This window comes from Colletes latitarsis, chromosome 4 (genome assembly GCF_051014445.1).
Source record: "Colletes latitarsis isolate SP2378_abdomen chromosome 4, iyColLati1, whole genome shotgun sequence".
Lineage (NCBI taxonomy): Eukaryota > Metazoa > Arthropoda > Insecta > Hymenoptera > Colletidae > Colletes > Colletes latitarsis.
The window spans coordinates 38,412,493-38,436,235 of NC_135137.1; the positions used below are offsets into that span (position 1 = coordinate 38,412,493).

The window sequence follows — 23,743 nt, forward strand, 5'->3', positions numbered from 1 at the left end:
CCGGGTTCACCGGTTCGAAGGTAATTTAATTTAACAAAACATGTCGCGCGATAAGCCCCCGCATTGTACCGGGTTGCACGGAGCCTCGCAGCCTGGCTACGTGCAGATAATTCGTCGGCGAATTTATTTTTAACGCGATCGCGGGACGTCCATCGACGAGACAGCGACAGAAAGTTGGCCGTTTTGGTCTCTCGTTTCGACCAGAGGCTGAAAATTTGTCCTCGACGGTTCGACAGTTCGCGATATCATCGTCGTGGAGGGAAACAAATGCATTCGAGCAAAGATTATCGCGGAAAAAACAGGGTTCTTGCGATGATCGAGGTTCGTGCAATGATAGAGGCAACCAATTTTAGCTGTCACGGTCCTAGGTAGATAAATGCGAAAATTTTATCGTTGCTGCCAGAGACGAGATGTTAGAACATTGGACATCTACATACTTAGTTCCTGTAGCAAAAGATTCAAATATCTACGGATAACCCTTTATTTTGCGCATCAAGGTGCATCAAAAGTCGTTTCACCTTCGAAGTCCCATAAGCTGCACTGACTTACTGAAATATTTAATGGATAACTCTTTATCCCCGGCTCAGCGTCACGAAGAGAGGATAAATTCTACTGTCGGAAGACTGCAGGGGTCTCCCAACCCACGTCATCAGCTCCGACTAACCTGCGCGTAGAACTGTTCTCCATTTAATACGCGACACGTCGAAATAAACCCAGAAAAGTTTACTCTATCCAGCGCTCTGCACTCGAAACAACGAATCTTTAAATGCACGAAATCTCAACGAAACAACGAGTCGTTAAATGTAATTATTAGCGATCTATCGGATAAACTTTGCAGTAGCCTCGTTTCTTGGCGTTTGGATCACCGAGTATTATACAATAAGGGAGCAACCCTTGCAACGGATCGATGAGTTTAAGGAATGCCCGAAGAGACGTCGGAGGAAAGAATTGCGCACATCCCTCTTCGGGATACGTTCCAAGCTGAAACCTCTAATACATTCCGAGAGACCGTTTTACACGCTCGAGTCATGGCATGTTGCCGCGACATTACCCTCGATGTAACTGCACGTTACAACGACACGTAACACGGGTAGGAACTGTTATCGATGTACATCTACAATATGCTACAACTACTGGAGGCGCGGCCAGAGAACCATGTGTTCGAAATCTCGAATTCTGGTGGGACAACAAGAAGTCGACTGAGATTTGCAAACGTTATGTGTAGAGCTTCAACGCGTTGACCCACATACGGGTTCCAACGGTGTGGATTCACTAGAAACGTCGCTTAAATGTAACACACCGATCGTAATGGAGTTTAAATATTAGAGACAATTTTTAGAAAAATATTTAACATCTCTTTTATCAGTAATCTATCACAGAGATACAGCATGAAACACTGAAGCCAATTATGGTTTCGTGAGTATTTAATATTAAAGTTTTCAAACTTGATCCTTAATCTCGTGGAAGCGAAGAGTTTGGAGAATTTAATCGCAACCAAAGTTAGTTTTTCACAATAGATTTGCTTGAAAATAAATCGTAAGACAACTCATTTCGATACCTAGACGCAACGCTTGGGAGTCGATAGTCGGCTTCAGCGAGCGTGTCGTTTGGATTGGACCCATCGGTGGACCAGGTCGTTGGTAAGAGACCAACAATTGCGCAAAAGGTCAAATATGTAGCCATAGATAGCGGGAATAAATTTGGTTAACCCTATAATTGCACGAGTCTCGAAGCTAGCAGCAACTTTCGGAAATTTCTCCTGCGTTTATCGAAGCCCTGCTATATTCGGTTTCTTGGTTCAATTAACGCGTGACGTTTCAGCGAGCTCCGTTCCAAAATGTACTCTTTTTGATGTCGGTTTTTCGCGCACGATCTATCTTTTCTTTCATTCAGCACGCAGACGACCGTGATGTATATACCGGAACGTTCGCGAATGGCGATCGTTCGCGGTGGAATGGTGCAAATGGTGTAGAAAAATGTAATCGATGTCTGCGATAGCCCGATCCGCTCCGTGAATAGCGCTGGGAACCTTTATCTTCTAACAGAAACGAACAACATTTTTAAAAGCGCGGTACGGGCATTGCCTGATAAAGTTTGCCTCCTAAAAATTGCCTCGTTACGCGAACTAATGTGAAATAAAGAGAACAGTGTCGAAATAATAACGATATGCACGAGATTTACCAAACAGAACACTCGAAACACAATTTGCTACGAAAGTAACTACGTGGAGCATTAAATTGAGACGAAGCATGGTCATTTCAAGATGTTTCAAATAATTTCATTCACGTGCACGATTCCATTCTATTTATTATTTTCTATTTCGAATACTTATGTTTTCTTTCGTTTATACCAAGCTTCGAAATTGGTCTGTAGGTATACGTGTTCAAGCCATAACGCAGAGAGTACGATTTCGGTGACTATGTTGTACTTATTAATTTAGAACAGACTGAGTTTCCGTTATTCGGCTTACGGGTTAGGAGCTTACGGCTCAGGAGTTCCCAAACTTTTTCGACCGCGTACCCACCCACTCTGCGTTATTTAACTCGGCCGTTTCGACCTCGGAGTAATAACATAAAACTAAAAGAAAAAGGGTATATATATTAACGGAAGGAAAAAGTTACGGAACAATCTGTGACTGGCGGTCGCTAAAAATCCTCTGAGGTTTTTTAACGTTGCGATATTTTGTCTCTGTCATGCTATCTGATTATAAATGGTACGACGTATCTTTCCTTGCTCTAGACAGTACCTCTAGATAGCTGAATGCTTCATTTGTTTCTTTATCAAGCAAACGACTCCATACGTAGCAAGCGCAAATTCCATTTAAGGCATGAGTTACTGGACCTAGAATCCTCCAATAGCATAGGACGAGACGCATTTTCTATGAAACCAATAGTTTCCGTCAAAGAGCGTCTGTTAAATCTTCTCAGAGGACGATTCACGTGTATTCGAGCGAGCCAATTATTATTCGGTAGTCATTAATATCGTCAGGTTAAAATTTGATCGCTTAATTTTGAAATTACGGATCGTCGGGCTAACAATCTGTTCCAAAAGGAGATACGAGCTCGTATTTCCGTTACGATTCCCATCGCTATTTCCGGATGGAAGGAGGGCAACACTCGAGTTACGACGGTGAATGCTACGTTAAAGCCTGGACCACAAGTTCGCGACGTAGCGCGTGCAAATAATTCTAACCCACTACTGAATAGATACGACACGACTAAACGCACTTCCACGCGTCTCTAAAATCTGACGGAAATAACGTAATTCTACGTATGAGACACATATAATTATAGATACGTATAATATGTACATGTACACGTATGCGAATAATTAGCCATGTAACGATCGGTAATTATCGGTAAAATCAATAACTGATCCGTTGGTTCGAGCATCGAAAATTTTGGAACGAAGAAACACCCCGGGGCAATAATGATACAATAAGTAGCCTCTCACGCCGTTACACGTTCTTCAATTAAATATATGTCGGACGCTATCAAACCATTCAGTATAAAAATAAATAAGCTCTCTATTCTATATAAATCCAACGACATGTTAACAGTAGATATATTCAACAGAATTTGTTAATTCTTACACGCTAGGGATGAGAAGTGTCGAGATAGGGAAACAGCAATCGATCGTCGATTTCGACGAATCGTCAGCCAACGAAAAATCTCTGTTTCCCTTTTTCGTCTCGTATATAGAAGTCTATGTATACACGTATATTACATTCACGATAAAGTGAGCCAGTAATTTATAAGCGACGGCTAGTGGACCGTTCGGACCGTGGAAACGTTAAATCGAATCGAGAATGAATTTGGTCGGTTAATGCTATGTTTCTCAACATTTTAATTAAGATTTCAAAGTCCCATCTCCCTCTATGCCCTATATCCGGTTTCAGTTACAAGAGAGGATATCGAGACGTTGCATTTATTTACGCCTGTCGATAGCAAAATGGCTAGCAAAACGTCCACGATTTTCTTGTAATTATATTTCGTGTGCTTCCTTTGGGACAGTGTCCCAAAGTATAGGATGCCTTGAATCGCTAAATATTGAATTATTGTAATTTTATTCCTTCATGGAAAATAATACGTTACTTAAAACAATCGATGCGTTATTGATCCCTGTTTAAGCGTTTTTCGTGATTATTGGTGATATCTGTACGAAAAATAAGTCAGGTACAGAAATTCTTCTTTCATTTAAACCACTGCTTTGTCGGTCTCTTGGCTCGGTCGACTGTTCCCAAGCGAATCGAAATAAAAAATGAAGCAAACGAGACGGAGACGAAGAGAGAGAGGGAGGAAAAAGGTTAATTGAAAAGCTTGAAAAATCTGGTCCAGTATTTTGATCGAGTAATTAACGTTTCCACGATTCCTCGCTAGTATTTTCCATTAAAATCGACACATTTCGAAAGTCCAGCGAACGTTGCAAACACGCTCACGCGTATCGTTTACACATCCATTCATTAGTGTACGGTTCTAACGATAATCCAAATAAGTAGTTAAACCCTTCGTGTCCACCGTTTTAAATTGCCCATTTTCTTCCAACAACGAACGCGTTAATATTTCTCTCGACAGCTTGTATTTGCGATAAATTGGACCGATACGCATTTAAATAAATAATATTCACTGGGTTGAAGGATAGACACGAAGAAGTTCATCCGCAACTAAGAACTTAAATGCATGCAACTATATAATTAACCCCGTAAATGTACGTTTCGTTGATCCTTCGACGCGATTATCAGCTAAATGAGGATTCACCGATGCGACAGCGTCCGTGATTTATTCCGTCGCGTCGTAAACCTTTCAACTGCTTCAACAGTAGTCTCCGAGATAGTTAAATTAAACATTGGATAAGCAAACTTAAGCTTCTTCGTTCGATTCTAACGTAGAACGAGTTGGAATTGTTCACAAATATAATTACAGAGGCTCTTTTTATCACCGATTGATCCAGCAGTGGAAAAGTCAACGCCAGGGAAGACGGAAAACAATGCGAAATGGCAAAGGAAGATTCTGTTTCGCGCAAGTTGGTTCGCAGAGAGGTTTGAGCATTCGATTTTCGCGAGTCTACGGTGAACAAGCGCTTGAACTTAGCTGCCATCGAGATATCTAACGTTATCCATTTTGTTTTTCTTATCCTAGTAATTCGCGCATCGCGCAAGATCTCCCTGAAAAGTCACTATGCTTCCCAGCGAAACCTTTGAATCGCGCGACCAGCGTCGGTCAAGCGTAACTGCATGTTCAGGTCCCTTTTTCGTTCGTGTGCCCTAATTTCGAATAATTGCGAGTCCGCTATCTTCGTTCCCATTCACGCAATATTGTTTCTGTGTACGTGTGTGTGTGTGTGTGTGTATGTGTGTGTGTCGCGCGAGAATTGCACGAAAGCGTTGTCGCGCGTGTGTTCTCCCAGTGTGTTTCTCTTTATTTTGTTGGCCCTTCTTTCGTATTTGTACTTCGTTGTGCACACACATAGCACTTTTGCCCCCCAGTAGTTTTGCGAACTCTCGTTCGCTTCGTTATTACGTTGTTGATTTTTCGCTCGACTCCTGACAGTTCGCGGAAAATCGTTTCGTTTACAGAATTCGCCAATTTTACCCATCAGCCGAACAAAGTGGACGCTTTGTTCTTGCGATTGTTCCGTGTCGTTCGGAGAAGAGGCAGAAGGTGGGGGGGCATTTTGACGCGAAATTTGGCGCGGAGAATGGACGTTTCGACTCGAAATACGCGAAAGGTCCGACCTCTTCGACCCCGTTTTACACCCCCGACGGTTCCACTCGCCATCTCGAGCGATCATCAGCGATAGTTACCCGACAAAGACGGTTCGGGGACGTTTACATCGACAAAAGTGTACACTCACGATACAGATTAATATAATGTTAACTCGTACGGACGATTATGTATGGACCCGTGTTCGAATCATCACACGATCGTGGAGCTTCGTTTTCGCGCCGAGTCGCGACATTCAACGCGGTGAAATTTTCACTTTTATTGTTCCATACAAACATTCAGAAGTTTTATGCGGTGCCTGTTAACGTCATCTTTCAGTTTTACGTGTAGAGTTACCGCGTCGAAAGTCGCGACTGTGCGTCGCGTGAAAACGAACCTGAATTCGTTGGCTCGCGTCAAGCGAAAACAACACATACACGGTCTGTCGCGGAAGTAAACGAACTTCTTAAAAATAGGAGAACGCAGTCGAGAGACCCTGTTGCTAGGAACAGTTTAAAACGAAGTCTTTGGAGGAATTTTACGAAGTTTTGAGAAGTTGGTTCAGCGACAGACCGAGCATTCTGAACGCGTTCCGGTACGTGTACCCCTTAAACTATCGATCTCTCCTTTGGTCGATTCTTTGATAGCGATTATTTAACACACAAGTGTACATGTATTTATATATTTACATATATAGAATGTACGTGTATATATGTGTACAGTAAATTGTCGTCGACCGTTTGCAGAGTACGGCGTAGAATAAAATTTTTGGATGCGTTGGTTTAATTGACACTTACTGATCTTTTCCTTGGCCCGTTCCGAGCGATATTAGTTGTTTGCGTGTTACCCTAGATAGACAAGATCCGAGTTCCTAGAGAAATGCTCTAGGAGATTAGTTTAAACGGAAAGTTATACCACCGCGCGTTCGCGTGGTCTCCATTTAAGAGGAACGACACGCTACCATGCGTCTTAAAGTAGTAAACAGACAATGGTTCTCTAGTTAGGCTGTATAATTGTATCGAGTTGGTTATCATACTTGAATCTTCACGGCTAGTAACGGCTTGACAAACAGACACAAAACAGGAATACATCGTTGTTTAACACCAACACTTGGGGCGCTTATCTCGTCACCTAGATCCGAAGATGGATACGGATCGAGGTTCGACTAAACACCAAGCGCCATATTTTACTTCGATCGCGAATTATTTCGCTTTAACCGTTAACCGATTAGCCCTGCTCGCTGTAAAAGTTATATTCGATCAAATACGCTTTAAGTAATGTCGAAGGATAGCAAATAATCAAGTATATATCAATCTTAAAGATGATTATATCGAGAAAAGAAAAACAGTTATCGACGAATAAGAAATATAAAATATCGTCCGGTTCGTTTTCTGTTTGCTGGTAACGAAAAGATTCGGTTTCACGGCGACCGTAATTAAAAGGTTAGTTAACGGAAACGGGTCGAACGCTCGTTTAGAATGCAAATAAATACACGAGCGTCGCGACGCCGAGCTCGGATGCAATTCAAATAAATGAGAAAAAGAATTGGAAACGCGAGTGCGTCGAAGCTATCGGTTAACAGTTAAAAGGATTTGGTTTGAACTGCGCTTCGCGTAACGGACAATATGAATGAAACCCCATAACCGCCGATAAAAACACTTATAAAAAGTAACACGTACAACAAAAATTCCCGCCAACGAAGTCTCGTCAACGCAATTAAACGTTGGCTGGTTGATAGTCGCGAGAAGCTCGTCAATCCATTTGGACGAAAGTTATCGTTCGTTCCATTATTTACCGATTCGATTCAAGCCTCGAAAGCGTGGAAAGAAGCAATAAAAGCACTTACCCCTGATTCCTCCAACAAACATTAAACATCTCCATTCGTTTCTTATGAGACGAATGTTGCGTGAAATTCTTGATGTTCGATTCGATTTTCTACAAATACAATTCAGAGGTAATTTTGCATCTTCTTTCCTTGCCAAGCATTCGGTATCCTTTGGTATTCTTTGCGACGTATGATCTTCGCAAACTATTATAATCGTTTTACGAAATCTTTAAGATTCTCATTCATGATATACAGGGTGAAAAATTTTAATGAGAGATTCTAGAGGCCAAAATAAGACGAAAATCAAGAATACCAATTTGTTGATGGTGGCTTCGTTAAGAAGTTATTAACGTTTAAAGTTCCGCCAATACTGAATTTTTTTCTCGAAACTGAGTAGGATTTCGGGGGTATGTCAATTCACCAAAAATGATTATAATTGACTCCTGCAACCGAAAATAATTTTTCCAGAACGATTTGAAACTTTTCAATTTCGCCGAAAAATTTAGGCACCTACCCTGTCGATTTTTCTTAAAAATTCCTTTTTCATTTTTAGTAATTTTGTTTGACGCTCTACAGAAAAGTTGTCTAATACTTTTCTGTAGGTACCCATGAGCTCTACTTCAGAAAAAGTTTCATTTAAATATATTCACAATTGTAGGAGTTATGACTGTTTGAAAATTGGACCATTTTTATGGGGTTTTTCTCATTTTGCGAGGTCAAGGAACAACTTTTCGAATATTTTCGCAATTTGTACATATTCTCCACAAAAATACGCGTAGTTTGCTTTTTTAAACATTAAAATCGTCCAATCCGTTCAGAAGTTATGACGTTTTAAAGATACGCATGAAATTTCAGTGAAACATATCGACGCTATGGTCAGACATGAAATTTTCGGTGATGAATTTTTTTCTCGAAACTGAGTAGGATTTCGGGGGTATATCTATTGACCAAATATGATCGTAATTGACCCTCTCAACTAAAAATAATTTTTCCAAAACGATTTGAAATTTTTTAATTTAATCGTTAATAACTTTTTAACGAAGCCTCCATCAACAAATTGGTATTCTTGATTTTCGTCTTATTTTGGCCTCTAGAATCCTCTATTAAAATTTTTCCCAGGGGTGGCCGAACACCCTGTATATTTTACGCGAGACGAAGTCACCAAGCCTTCCCTTTCCATAGTGTTTTATTCTTTGATATTCTTTCTCGCAAAATGTGCTTACGTTTCGTCAAACCCTTCTTACGTTCTCTTTCTTTCGTAACATTCGTGAAATATATTCTTGCCTCATACACGAGGTGTTCAATCTTCTATTTGAAATTCCCAGAATCTGCTCATAAGGTTTTCGACTTTCGTGGATTCCCTAATATATTCTCTCCCTTTCCAATCCTTAGAAATGTGCTTCTCTTGCGAAGTATTCAATATACTTCGCGAAGTCCTCAACAACCTTTTTACGTTCAAGTCCTCAAATTAACCAGTCGCTTATAAAATCAATTTTCTTCGCGAATTCTTGAGACATGTGCCTTCATATCTTTAATTCCTCCTCCCTCAATGCGAAGTATTCTCTTCTTCTTTCGCAACCTTTACTACCGAGCCGTTCATCCATTAATGTGAAATCTTTAAATCCGTTTCCTTAGATGCACTTAGCCCGACAAAATTCGCCAAGTTCTTAACAGAAAGAACTCGAAACTTCTCTAACGCGTTTGGTTCGTTAATTTTTAAAGCTGTTAGCACGGTATCGTCGAAAATGCAACCTGTAAAGGAAGGTTGGCGAAAGTGTTTCGAACAGATCCGTATTGGCAGCCTTGCGTCGTAGGATTCAATTCGGTGAAGTAGATTCGGCCGATCGACTGGCAGATCGACGACGAAGGGGCCTCTTTCGGACGTATCGATGAGCAAATACGATTTTTAATTGTAATTGTGTATAGCTTAAGAGAGTGCACGACCCAAAGGAAGGAACGTACTAAGAAGAAACGGATTTACTACCTTGCAAGATGTCCGAAAGGGGCCTCGAGATCCAACATAAGCTTTTCTCCATTTCTCCTTGCCTCTATGTCTGCACGAAATCCTCTTGGCGAAGTGTCGTCCATTCCTACGCGGTATCAGCCACGTTTTCGATAATGGTTCCTAAGAACCCCTGGTTTCAGGGATTCACACCCGTATGGGATCGAAAGCTCGTTGCAACAATCGTCGCGATTATCCTCTCTGGCTTCATCGAAAGAACTGTCTGGGTTTTTTTCGATCGAGCTTTATCGAGATTAATCGTCTTTCGACGACGCTCCCGGTCATGCTCCTGGTGTAATGTAACTCGTAGTGTCGCATCATGTTGACGGGGAATCTTTATCTGCGTTTGTCTCTTCAACGGTGGAACGTCATTTTCTTGAAAATTGGTAAGTCACGATCTTCGTAGTAGTTTCTGATCAACATCGAATTAGTCGTATCCCGCGGGATCGCAAGCCTCTCTGTTATTTTCCAGTCTCTTTTTCGTTTCGACGTCTATGTCCTGGTGCTCGGATAGGTATAATCGCATCTCGATGGGGCAGTTTCGCATGGCCTCGTCGTCGGAAACGCTCGCGGAGCTTTTCAGATACTCGCTGTCCTCGTTCTGCTCCACGACGGTCTTTAAACTCTGTCCTTGGATGTAACAAATTTCCTTGTCCCCCGCGTCGATGTTCCAACTCCTCACGGTTGTCACTTCTCGTACTCGTGCGGATCGTCGTGGTTATTTGTATCTGGAATAAACGAAACGAGACGCGACGACGGTCAGTCGTCGAACATTTACCGGCTTCAGCTTTGAAAAGGAATAATGGACAGCTCTGGACCGCGTAAAAGATTCTGTTGATCTAAAGGTAGGGTCTTTCTACTCGCTTTTCCCAAAACGCCTGATATCGAAGTAGTAAGAGTCAACGATAGCCAGCCGGGTTCCGAGGATAGACGTTTCCCCTATCTGGGCGAGATAAAAGCTTGCCCTTTTCCCGGCCAAGCTATCCCCGTTCACGAACATTAAGATAAAAAAAAGAACGTGCCCCGTGTTGCACGTGACCCTGTAACAAACGCCACGAAAGAAAACCGGCGATCGCGTGATCCTACCTCCGGTCATTTTCCGTCAATCACGCGAGTCGCTGAACGCGAAGATAGGAAGAAACGAGAAAAGAGTGAACGAGAGATTTTAACCCCAGAATTTTATCCAGTCTTGCCATTCAGAATTGTTTCCAGGGTTGAAAAAACTTCAAGGTCCACTAGGAACAGTTTCCCGTTACGCAATTGAGCTCGTACATTACATTACTTTCTATAAGTATATAAAAATTCTCCACTATCTTTCTGTTCGTCTTAGAACAGTCTAACAACGCGCATTAAAAGTACTATAACTTTAGATGCGTGCAGTTCCGAAACTCCTAGTGTTTTATTAATTATCGAGCCACTGTTAGCGGCAGCAAACCTTCCCCTTTAAACTGGTTTTTGATTTTTGTCGATCCGACTTCCCGTTTCGGAGATATCGTAATTTATGTAAGAGGTAATTTTCTTAATTCGACTGTCTCTGTCTCCGTCTGACGCGTCGCGCCGGACCTCTCTTTCTCGTACGTGACTCGTGACCGAGTGACCTAGTTACTACGAGTCACGTGCGGTCAACGGCCTTGACAAGGCCGTAGTAAACAAACGCTTCGGACCCTTATATCTCCGTAACTGGCCACCGCATCGACTTGAAACCAAAATCGCTATATCTCCGGAACTAATGAAGCTATCGATTCGTACAAACTCTCATTTTAAAGGGCATTTCATTCCCTATCCAATAACTATACCAGCTATTATTAATTATGCTGTCTTCTCGGTTTATTTTCACATTTACTTTGACTCTATGCACCCAAATAAGTTTCAGCAATTCCTATTAATCATAAATTGTTTATTCAATTGAAAATGAATTTAAATTTGTATACAGGGTGTTCGCGTAATCACTAGTCAGCATTCTTACATAAATAATGGTTTTCCCTGGAACTAACTACGGTATCGACTTGAAACAAAATTTCAAGGAATGTTTTGTCTACTATCCGATGAAAATTAAATTGAAAAAGAAAGACAGATCATGTTAGGAGTAGGTATACACGAAGTCTCGATAGGTTTAGCGTTAATATTGTTTTAATTTTTGTTCGTACTGGAACCAATCTAGGAAGAAAACTGAAAAACCTCGGAAATAAATTTCAGCCGTCTATAGTTAAGGACCAACCTATTTTCTAGTTGCACGCGAGACGGGAAGCGTGTTTCGTTCATCGTCGCGGCCCGGCGATACGCGTCGAGCGGGCTCCTCGGTATTTATGAGCCTTTCTCGCCGACACGCGACCAAATTCGTTGACCTACTATTTTGCACGTAGATCCAGTTAACGCCGACCGAGTATGCACGTACACGTACGCCGGGTGATTGCTTTCCGAGTACGGAATATTTAGCTTCGTTGGCGTACGCGGAATATTCGCGGCGATGAACGGTGACCCAATACCCTCGCGAACGGGTGCAGAGCGTTTCCGTGGAAGCGGCAATCGTTTCGAGTATCGGCAGGCTTAGCGCAAAAGAATTTGTTGACATATCGGATGGTTTAATCCCCCTTCAACAGTTTCGATACGCGATATTTTTAGTTCCTTTTCTTTTTGTTTTTATATTCGGTGTAACAGTTTCGCCCGTGACGCGTGAAATTTAGCGCGTTGAATTTTGTGCGTTTTAAAACAGCGTTGAAAACAAGTTTCCACGTTATTTTACGTTTTCCCACATTCTCTACGCGTACGCGTACATCAAAAGCATACTTTCGTTTGCTCTTTTGGCAGAGAACATCGTTTCAGTTGCTTATGCATGCGTGTATTTCGATATTGCCGAATAAACGAGTTATTTAATCGTTGAAATTAGTTTGACGTTTTCGTGTAAATTCCGCGAATCGAATAATAACGCAAAATGGAGATTGCATTTTTATTTCGAGGTATTCTGTGTCCAAGAATATAAAAAACTGTAAAAAAAAAGAAGTTCGTAGAAATATAGCGGCACGCCCAGGAAAAAGGCAAGAAAATAATTGCATACCTCTGGGTTACTAATATTCATTTTTCATCCATTATAATTTTGTTATCCCTCCATCTAAATGGAAAACATTACATTTATTTTCGCCTACGTGAGTGACATCATTCTACCATTCGTTTTCTTTATAAATAGAATCTCTTGCGAAGTTCGTTTGGAAACGAAGAACGAGAGGTAACTAAAATTAGTCTTTTCCTTTTCGAATAAAATTCATCGTCGAATTTTGAAGTTCACTTTTCGGAAACACTCTGTACACGCAGGAATTTGCGGTGAATGTGGATCACCGCAACGTACTGCATTTTACCTGGGAATCGCATCGGCTGAATTCCGCGGTTACGTGATTCAATGATTCCCGATGAAATGTATCGCAAGGATGGGCACATTCAAATGATTTTACCGAAATACACCTGAAACCTACGTGTGTTAATAAATCTGTAACGCAGACACTTTTGTAACTTTCCTGCAAATGTATTTTTAGAACTTTCGTATATTTCCTCGTCTGTTTCAATGTTTATTCCACTGTATCCTGAAAATGGCTCATCGTATTTCGATACAGTGTGTTTGGAAGCTTTTGAATTTGAAGAATAAACTATTTTGTATAGGGCTTTGCTCGTTATACGGAGCTCGTAAAATAATTTCCGCTGATTTTTTTTTTAACCGACTAGGAACAGACGGTGATATTATTTTCCGTTATTTTGTTGTGCCACGGTTCTAACTATAGCTGGTTATTTTCAGGTGCATTTCGGCTCTTCGGCGTGAATTGAGTCACTTACCTTTGCGGTAACGGGCACGCTAAAATTCTGAAAGACGCCAGGACTATCATTACCAGCAGCGTGATAGCGACAATCGTGTATATCACTACTAGATGAAACAACGAGAATTTGTACAGAAGCTCGTTGCAATAGTCGTCCGGGGAGTAAGTAGGGCGGCTAAAGGACGGCCACAGGATGCTGAGTATCCAGTAATTTCCTACGACAGAAAATTAGAGATCGAAGCTGAGGAAAGACGAATCGTACCTTCAACTCGAAGACGGATCGTTAATTTTAGCTTGCTGTGAACGATAAACTTCAAAATAATTACTCTTCCAGAGCTTCGTTTTTATCGCAACATCTTCCACCGCTTGTTTTAGTTTTCTTTGACAATAAAATGAAAAATAACTAAGAATTTATGGATGGTTATCAAAATTTGAATTATCTGACGTAGTTTCGTAATCGTACGAACTCCTGAAACACGAAGGATCATGGCAACGAGTCCGTATTATATCGTGCTCCAAACGTGGGCGTCGTTCATCGGTAAAAAACTAAAGGTAGAAAGATACCTCGTATCCAAACCGATGCAATTACGTTGGAAATGTAAAAAGGTACGCTTGTAACTAGGCACGATCGCGAACGAAAATTAGGTTGTATCGAAACAATTTACAACCCACGTCGAGCAATTGCTCGCGGACGAAGCGATCGATGGCTTCCGATGCATACATTCCGGAATCGCGTCGAGACTTGGAGGTAATATTGGTTCGAGTAGTTTTCGGAACGAATGCAGTTTGCGTCGATATACCACTTTAAAATTCTTCATTCTTGTTTTCTTTTTTTTTCATACCGAATGATCCGCTCACCGGATCCTCAGGAATTTTACTGCGGACATTAAACTACTGCTCGTAAGAGACGTTTACAAACGCAAAAAATGTCGAAAGACCATTTAAATTATGTACAATAAATGAGACGAGCCCTTTAAATAAAACTATCGGTAACAATACGGCGGACGAGAAAGGGACACTCTTTGAACGCGAACATTAACCGACAAAAAAACACACCCACGCTTTTCATATTTTTCGACGCTCTATCTGCGTGCAAAGTTTTATACAAAAATCGACATTTCACGGTTGAATGACGTCCCAATCGAGGCTGAATGCTCGGTGTATCGGACATTCGAGCACGTATGTACGCTAACGATCAAAAATCTAGGTAGAAATATACCTTTTAAACAGAGTGACCCGAAAATGAAATTTTTTTCCATCCCCTAAGCAGTCGATTTTTTACAATACACAATGCATCTCGTAACAAACGTTTATCCACGAAATGTAGGAGCAATTTTATTTTTACAGTTACACGATAGATAAAGTATCGACGAATCGTGGAGCACGTTATAATCGAGAAATTCTACAAAATTTATTTTTCGTGATATAGAAGTCAACCCGGACGCCAAGAGAAGACGTAAATACCCAGTATTTCTCTCCTGTTGTCGCCTCCGTGCATCGAGTTCCCATTTTTACTCACCCGCTACGAACCAGCACATCAGAAACAGAGATAAAATAACGATGATCACTTTGGAAAGGGTTACTTTAGGTCTCTGCGATATAACCGACATAACCTTCGCCCTTCTTGATCGTATCTGCGAGTATATCATTAACACCATCAATATCATGCCACACGCCCCGCCGATGATCATGTAAATCGGTAAATTTTCCTCCTTCGGACAGTCGTTCGAGTACTTCCAGCCTGGAACAGAATTTTTCTAATCTTTATAAGTGTATCGAACGCTTAACGCGATATATTCAGGAATATAGACCCATCGGTTGGTTCTGTGTCGATCCGTAACAATAGTTTTCGAATTGCTTTGAATAATATAAAGCTAACGACGTTGCCTGACTTCCACCCACCGTGTCAAGTCCTATTTAGATACTCGATCGGGTAACGCGGCATGCAAGCCCTTTCAGGGGCGTTCTAACGATCATTTATTAACAAACGTCGGATTATTTTTTAAAGTATCGTCGACCGACTTATTACGATTGTCCTCCTTCGTCGACGCGTTCACCGTGACAGTGTCGCTCGTTCGATCGATACGATTAATTCCGTTGTGCCTCGATAAAACATTCTATCGATTACACGATTCACCGATTTAGATCAAACTTTCCACGAATCGTTGCCCCCCAACTTAAGAACTATACTGCATTTCGGTGCTTCTACTTTTCAATATCAACTATATTCAACTGCACCCACTCTCGAGTGAGTCATACTATTGTTTTAAAATCACAATCACTGTTAATTACTGAGATAGAATGTTTATCCTAATTATAATAACATGTAATGTCGTGTCAGTAAACGGTGTGTTGTCAACCCTCCAAACTTTTATTTATTTCGAAGACTGGGGTAAACAGCACCCCGATATAGTGTTAACGAGGTTAGGAAGTACCAAGTTATATTTGTCTTGCAAAGAACAGGAAGTTTGCTGGAACATTTACACTGTAGTCTAAGATTATATTCCGATCCTAAACAATATCAAACCCACGCACGATCGTTATAGAAACGCAGAAAACTGTCTGAAAATTACTACACCCAATAAATCTTAAGTCGATAGATAGTTACGTATCTATTGAGGAAATGATTTTCGTTATTTCTCAATGTAAAAAAATCGTTATCTCCATAATAGACATTGGAGCCAAATAATATGTGTTCATGATCGTATGAAATAGAATTTTTGTGTTCCAGGTAGGCCGCGAAACGATCAATCGTGCAACGAAGCCCGCGCGAGCGTTCACCGAGGGTAATTCTAATTTCCACGTCCACATACTCTGTATCGATCTAGAGAGGGTTCTATACGCGACGGGTGCTCGAAGGAGAGGTGAATGCGCCGTCCTGGCGAATCTATGCTTCGCAGGAGCGAGCAGCGGGCATGAGCTAAAAACTAAATAGGCTTGCATGTCGTAAGTAGCGCACGCCACCGGTTCGCGTGTCATAAACTCGTCAATTAGTTCGGAAACGATGCCCGTGTTTCGACGAGATCTCGAAACGGGGATTCGAGAAACGGACCTACAGGGTCGCCTAACGCATTCGAACAAGGATCGATCGAATATCATTGGACGTTAAAGCTTGGTAGGGGAAAACAGAGGGTGGAAATTAAAGCCTTCGTACATGTAAAACAAACATTGGAATTATTATATATTCCTATGTTTTAAAATAAACGATGACTTTTGAGACACCATCACACGCGTTATTAAGCATTGCTCGTCATATATTAAAGCGTTCGTTTCAGAACTTTTATTAAACGGCACCCACGATGGAACATAATATCAAGCGCGACGACCTATGCTATTCTGCCATCGTTCTGAAAGCAATTGCAGTCGTAAAGAGAAAATATCACTTCGGAGCGTTTTAACTAAACAGAATTCTCGGAAGAATGTATGTCAGTCAAAAGATTCTTTAGGGACAATTTTTCCTTTTTACGTTTCAGATTATGCGGTCAACAGACTATGCATACGAACAGTCTACGAAAGTAATTAATGTGACTCGCGTTAACAAGCTGCTTCAATATTGCCGGAACACTTTCGTCGCATTGACGTTGAAGCGCATGCAAATTGCACCTGCGTGCACTTCACACATTGTTTTCCTGTGTAAACAGCCTACAAAATGGAACGTTCGTGGAAAGAAAAACGTTTCGTGCAAAGAAAACGATCGTGTCGATACGAGAAATCATCTATACAAACTCGTCGCTTCGTACAAGCTAATCGACTTAATTTTGTTGGGACAATTTTCTCGAAAACAAAGCCTACGTTTTCGATTTATTGGTTGTACCACGATTAATGGAACAACCTGTACGTTATATCGCGTCAGGTCGATTAAAGATGCATTCCTGCGACAAGGTCGTTGATGAAGGAACTGCATATTTCGAGCTAATTTGGGACGCGTATCTCGAACGAGATTCGTGGTACATCAAAAATTAATTCTTTTCGTTAATCATGTCGCCGCGAACAAATTCTCGCAGGATTTCCAGGCTGTCGCGATCAACTCAGGACTAATGGAATTGGAAGTCAGGATAAACGACATTTGACCATGGTTTCGCTAATTATCGGTGAGTCCAGTACCGAGCAAAGTATCGATTCGACGAACATTTGGACAGCCGGTGAAATATATTTGGTAGAAACTAGGCAAACGTGTTTTACTAATTGCGTGGATAAATATAGACCCGCGAGCGCTTGTCTTTAATCGGAGTTGTTCGCAGTTGCGCGTCAAGTTGAACTAATTTTGCCCGCCGCCTACGTTCCACGGTCCAAATTACGCAAATTTCTTGCCCCGAGGATCCGTCCGTGCCCGAAAAAAAGAAAGAATAACAATGCAAACAGGGAAGAACTAATTGCACGGTCGACGTTTGCTTTCTGGGGGTGGTTCTAATTCCGGCGCTTTTCGACTTTACGGGTACGAGGAGGAATAATAACGTGCAAATCGGAACTTCACTCACCGAAGATCAGCATCAATAGCGGGAACGCGAACAGACACACTAGAGACACTGTCACTACTCGCGTTTTAAAGACGACTTTCAGCGCGCGAAACACGAAATCGCAGGTGCTGTTCGCTTCCAAATTTGCATCCTTCAGCTGGAACACCACCGAGCCGTACGTTATCACGCCCAGGTTTCCGTTTTCCAAAGTGTTCTGCGGCACTTTGGCCACGCTGTTGAACAGTCTGCGTGACTCGTCGCCTGAAAACTGAAAATTAACGCGGTCTCGTGTTATTAGGTCGAGCGCGACAAATCGACCCTCTGAACTTCCAATTTTAACAAGTTTAACGCTGTATATTAACGGGGACATTATCAAATTTGAAAACTAATGCTTTACATTCATGATAAGACACAAATTTTACTCGAATAATAAGATGCAAAATGCTAAAGTACGTTTCGATAATGGCCACTTTTGTTTCAAAATGAGGAACGTCGAACGCTCGTTACGAGACCCTCGTGAAACTCGAGGGTTTCGAACGAAGTTTTTGGCGATTTTGGCTACGGAAAGGTCCTTCTCTGTGTATTTGTCGGGCGTTGTTGCAGATGCTACGTAAATTTCACGGCGAGCAAGACACGGGATTGGATAGAGGGTAGGTCTGCGGAATACGCGACAGGGTGAAGAATAAGCGCGCGAGCTGACGGCGAAATTGCTGAACGCATCGTTACCCTTCTGCGCCGTGCAACGTTTTCAACGTTACAGCTGGCGAAAATTCAATAACCGTGTCGATGACGCGAAGGAAAACAATTTCAGACGGTCGTAAATTACTTTTTCCCCGCGGAATATTCCGTCGAAACGCGCGAGCGTGATTGTGGTAGCAAAAGGGTTGACGTTTAAACGACGGGCTCGCTGAAATTGCACGCTTTGCACGCTCGTCGATGATTTTCTGTAAACCGTCGCTATTTTTTTCGACAAAATGGGAAAGAACAAAATACGAAGAAATGAGGTGAACGCATTTTGGAAATTGCAGGATCTTCCTGCACTTTGCTTAACGAAATTTGCTCCGGAGGATACGGAAAGGAGCTTTCGGTTCCTTCGAAAAGGCGACTCGTCGAACTTTCGTTCGAGAAAGATGGTGTATTTTTAATTTAATAGATTAATATTCCTTGCCTGAGACACAGAACTGCTGGCTCGTCTTGAATCCTCCACAACATTCTGTCCATATTCCAGATTGATCTGGATCGTACTTCCGCCAGACTTCACGCTTCCAGAATTCACTTCGTTCGTTCGGTAAGGCGAAGAGTTTCTGCTTCCGCTCAAACCTGAGCAAAACAAGAGCGTAACATTTATCCCGGATCGTCGAATCGAGTGGATAAAAGTTTTTCTCCGATACATTATACGCGTGTTACAACCACTTACACGTGGCCGAGCAATTATTCAGCTTTTATCTGGTCGGGATTTAATTTTATTTTCTTCTCTAATTAAAATTATTATTTCTAGTCAACGAGCAACGAATACGAAATTTATTACCTCCGATTCCGTGCTCGAAATTTATATACGGACGAGAATTTCTCCCATCTCTGGCGCGAATCACATTTATCTCGTTCCGAGAAATTAATGTTCAATGCGCAGCGTTCGGTATAAAGAACAGGAACGTGGCAGTAACTTCATTTTCACACTCGTTCTTCGGGGTATCGTTTATTAATGTGGAGTTAAATAATAAAATTGTTCATTACTGTTTAATATCCATCCATGAAATATCAAAATAAAATTTCATGCACTGATAAAAATATTGGACATTCAAATATTGCACTTCATTAATTTCTCACTCGGTAATAAAAAATAATCCTTGACATTTTTCAGCGTGTTATCAATTTTGAGACCTGATCATTACGAACTATTGCATCGTTATTAAACATTGCAACGTAGCGAGTAATAAAAGCACCAGTTGCTATAACTCCACGAAGAAAACGATACCCGATTCAGACATACGTCGTGTCGCTGCTGGGCGGACAATCGCCCTCTGGCTGTCTAGACAGACAAATTGAAAGAAATAAATTTCGTTGACTCGCGTTGCTCTTCCCTTCTTCTCTTTCGTCCCACGCGTCTCTGAACAATCCAGGAGACAGTCTCGATACGAGAAACAAAACTGATGCTACGTATTTATTACGGGAACACCTTCACTCGTGCGTCAACAAAAACCAGTTAATAATTTTTGTCCCCCTCGAGTTTTCCCGTTGTCTCGTTTTTTCTCGCCAGATCCGGACGGAGGAGAGTCTAGAGAACGAAAAGTGTGGGTGTCGCAGCAAGTAATTCTTAACGCATCGGCAATTTATCGACTGCCTTCCAGCAAGTAAACGTTGTCTCGCATTGTGACCGCAATCTTTCAATTTATCGTGTCGTTCTATAAGCAACGCGTTCAAGGCGAAAATAAACGATTCTCTGTTTCCCGGGTTTCTTTCTCGTCTTCTGGCCGTACGTTCTCCATCCCCCAGTTAGGAAACTTATTTCGTTTCGCGAAGTTCCTTTGTTGAACGTTCGACGTCGTTCCCTTTCATTCTCGTCTCCTTTCCATCCCAATAATTTTTTAGACTTCCGAAGGCTTTATACGCTCTAACGCCAATGCTTTCGTCGACATTGTGTTTATCGACGAGTGTGTGCACGGAATGATTTTAGAAACCAGGACAAATCGCAGCTTCCGAGGAGACAAGAAATATCAGGGAAACGTACAATGGAATAGGGAAGATAGAATATTTTTCTTTGAACGCTTGTCCCTAAATCTACTCGTAGAACGTTCAATTTTTCGTCTTAGCTCTGTAACTACGCGTAATAAAAGAAAACTCGACACTTTATATTTTAAAAACTCTGGGACAACTTCTTTTCGTTTAATGGTTTCCGAGGAAGCAGTTTCAAGTATAACATTGACACTTCGTTAGGAACACGTTGCAGCGAAGCGTGCTCATTTCGAGGAACATTAGCTCCTTGACAGGGTCATTTTATCAAAATTTGCGTGGTTCTACGATGGTTGGTTCTGAATATGGTCCGATGGGATCCTACTAGGCTTTCGAATCAATCCTGTATTTGCGCGTGTACGTCGCTTATGTGTGAAAGCGTGTGTCGTTGAACAGGAATGTAACGAATACGTTCGCAAGATTGGCTTAGCCAGCTTAATGCGGTAGCATCAACAACGACGATGCTATGGAAGGATATCCTGGTCCTGCCATTATCTGTGATACATTCAGCGGTAATAGCTCCGGTAATCACGTGAGATTATTAGCCTCCCGGGAATGCAGATTTTAACGAAATAAACGTCATCGTAGGCCTTGGGAATTCATTTCATCAACGAAAAACTATTCATTTTGGATTTGCGAAGGTTCTGCGATTTTTGGTATATTTCATAGCCTAGAATGCCTCAGAAAATATTCAAGTTACGCGACTGTTTGTAACGCGTCGTTTTTAAATTCGATGCAACACCACTCGACGCGTTCTCGGGTTCAATTCCCCTCGCTCGAATTACACGCGAAGGTGTCGAGCGCGGTATCTGAAATTCGCCGTTGGAACGAGAGAAATTCACAACACACTTGAGACATCGCGTCAAGCTGTACTGTAATGAGCATCGAATTGCCATTAAGTTCTCGATACGGGTAAACGCAATTAAATCGTATTCACCGCTCGCCAATTTCGCGCAGACACAACGCCCGCGCTTCAACGAGCCAGGAGAATTAATCCAGATATTAGTCAAGTACATATTGTCATTTTTAGTCAAAGGAATAGTCCATTCGATCGAAGGTAGTCGGTGATTCAATAGAATACACGTTTATTTTGTACTGGATTCCGAAAAATTTTTATTCCATTTTTATTCCAATCTCGGACATTTCATCGAGATAAAACAAAATGATTGTTCGAATGCCAAATAAACTTGGCCACCATCCAACTACTAAATACCTCCATTTGTTTTCGTTACTAGGAACAAACGGGAAACCAGCGTTCTGAATTTTTCGAATAAATTCGTTTTTCACGGGCAAAAAGCTACTGAAACGCTGCACGGTTATGTTATCCAAATTATATTACCTATATTCAGGCATTACAGGGAATTTTGTACCTCTATTTTAAGAGGATGATAGTAATAACTGGGTTAATATAATTATATCGTCGAACGGTGGTCCGTATCGATGTCAGAAATGTGAGTTAGAACGCGCGCGTGGTTTTAAAGTGGCCTACTTTAAACGTTGAAAAAGAAATCGATTTTATCCTTGCATTTTTTTCAAATTTAAGGTTTGAAAAATTATCGAAACCTTGTTCAGGTAAATATCAAATCGCTGAGCGCACACAAAGGGCTTGATTAAATGTTTGACACAAAGCTGACTCGGTTAGCGTAGGATGTAATACGATTAAACTAATCACTGAATTTCAATAGCGAACTTCGTTACAGCGGAATGGAACCGACGATGTAACCAACGTTGACGAGGTTTCTCTCGAAATTACTTTTTCCTAATTGGCATTCGTAAAGACTCCCACGTTTTTAAAGTATATTTTCACAAAATCATATAATTAATTCTTACTGAAACTTGCTAAGAAAATTTTAGCTCCCTATCTCATCGGATTTAATTCCACGGCTCTTTGTTATTACAGGTTGCTGGTAAACTAAAAGTACACCTTTCCAACTTAGGATGGTAGAATATCAAAATGGATTTCACGTGTTAGGATACATCATCGGGTATAACGCACTCACAGGGACAGGATTAGTCCTTAATCAGATTACATATTGTCCAACAGTCTGATTGACGTGCGATTACTCGTGGTCTGTAGTATGTCTATTCGCCCATAGACATCGAGTGTTGTTCTACGTGGCGATGTTTAGTCTATCTAGGCGACTAGCCTACATAACCACTTGATTCGAATATCACAGACACTTGTTGTCTATTCCCTGGTCGTCCCAAAATTACGGACCTACGGCTCAGAAGCGATTCTGGGTCTTCCATCACAACGATACTTGTTTCTAAGTACATTGTTTCTTGCATCTTTTTCATTTCGAATCACGTCTATTTGTTATTAAAATCACTCGGAACTTTTCTCCGGCGCTTGGAGTCTCAAGGAAGAAAGAGAAGACCAAGCCTCGTTCCAGTCGCGAAAGAAAACGATAAAAAATGGAAACAACGTTACCAGTAAAGTTCAAAATAGTTTCTCACCCTGATCGGCGGAAGCCCTCCTCGGATCCTGCGCCATGAGGCTGGCTTTCATGGTCCTGGTTTCCGGCAGACCGCCGAGGCTGCCCCTCGGAGTCCTGTCGATGATGTCCGGATCGATGGTGCGTCGCGGGCTTCTCATTTCTTCCTCGTTAGCCCCGATGGATCCCCGGGGAACGTCGTTGACGCCGATGCTTCCGCGCGATGACCTGCCCGGTTGCTGCTCGTAAGGAGCAATCGAGTTCCTCGGGCTTTGATTCAGGCACTCCGAGGCTATTGAACACCGCGGACTCCTCTGGGGGCTTCGATCGATCAGCTCCATGTTGGTGATGCTGCCGTGCGGACTCCTCGACGAATTCGGTATCAAAGACGGCCTGGGGCTGCGACTCACCATGGGTTTACCGTTCTCCGACATCAGAGACGTCCTCGAGCCGGTTAGAGGCACCAGGCTGTTCCTCGGGCTTCTGTCGTACGGCATATCCGGGACCAACGAGTTTCTGGGACTCATGGTCACCTCGGGGACCAACGAGTGTCGCGATCCGTGCATCTGCATGTCAGGCGCGACCAAGTTACGTCCGTTACGCGGATACCTGTAGTAGTCGTCCGGAACCAAAGAGTTCCGTGGACTCCTGCTCATTCTTTGGTTGATCATGCTCCTAGATCCGCCATACTGGTCTCGCTCCGGTGGCATCCTGTGGTCCATGACCTGAAAGGGATTTTAATTTGGCGAATGGGAACCGCAGCAAACGTTGCACAGTGAATCTCTGCGG

The 23,743-nt window shown here is 42.0% G+C and overlaps 1 protein-coding gene across 1 annotated transcript in view; it reads right to left on the bottom strand.

Annotated features, from left to right (window-relative positions):
- Nucleotides 1-8,702: 8,702 nt before the first annotated feature.
- Nucleotides 8,703-23,743, bottom strand: part of LOC143340867 (uncharacterized) — a 31,442-nt gene continuing 16,401 nt past the window's right edge. Inside the window, exons 3-8 of the mRNA XM_076763236.1 lie at nt 22,977-23,679; nt 18,958-19,109; nt 17,811-18,057; nt 14,852-15,073; nt 13,352-13,547; nt 8,703-10,257 (exon numbers count right to left, since the gene is read on the bottom strand). Coding sequence (XP_076619351.1) covers nt 10,248-10,257; nt 13,352-13,547; nt 14,852-15,073; nt 17,811-18,057; nt 18,958-19,109; nt 22,977-23,679 — 1,530 coding nt within the window. The 3' untranslated portion in view covers nt 8,703-10,247. The remainder of the gene's footprint in view (nt 10,258-13,351; nt 13,548-14,851; nt 15,074-17,810; nt 18,058-18,957; nt 19,110-22,976; nt 23,680-23,743) is intronic.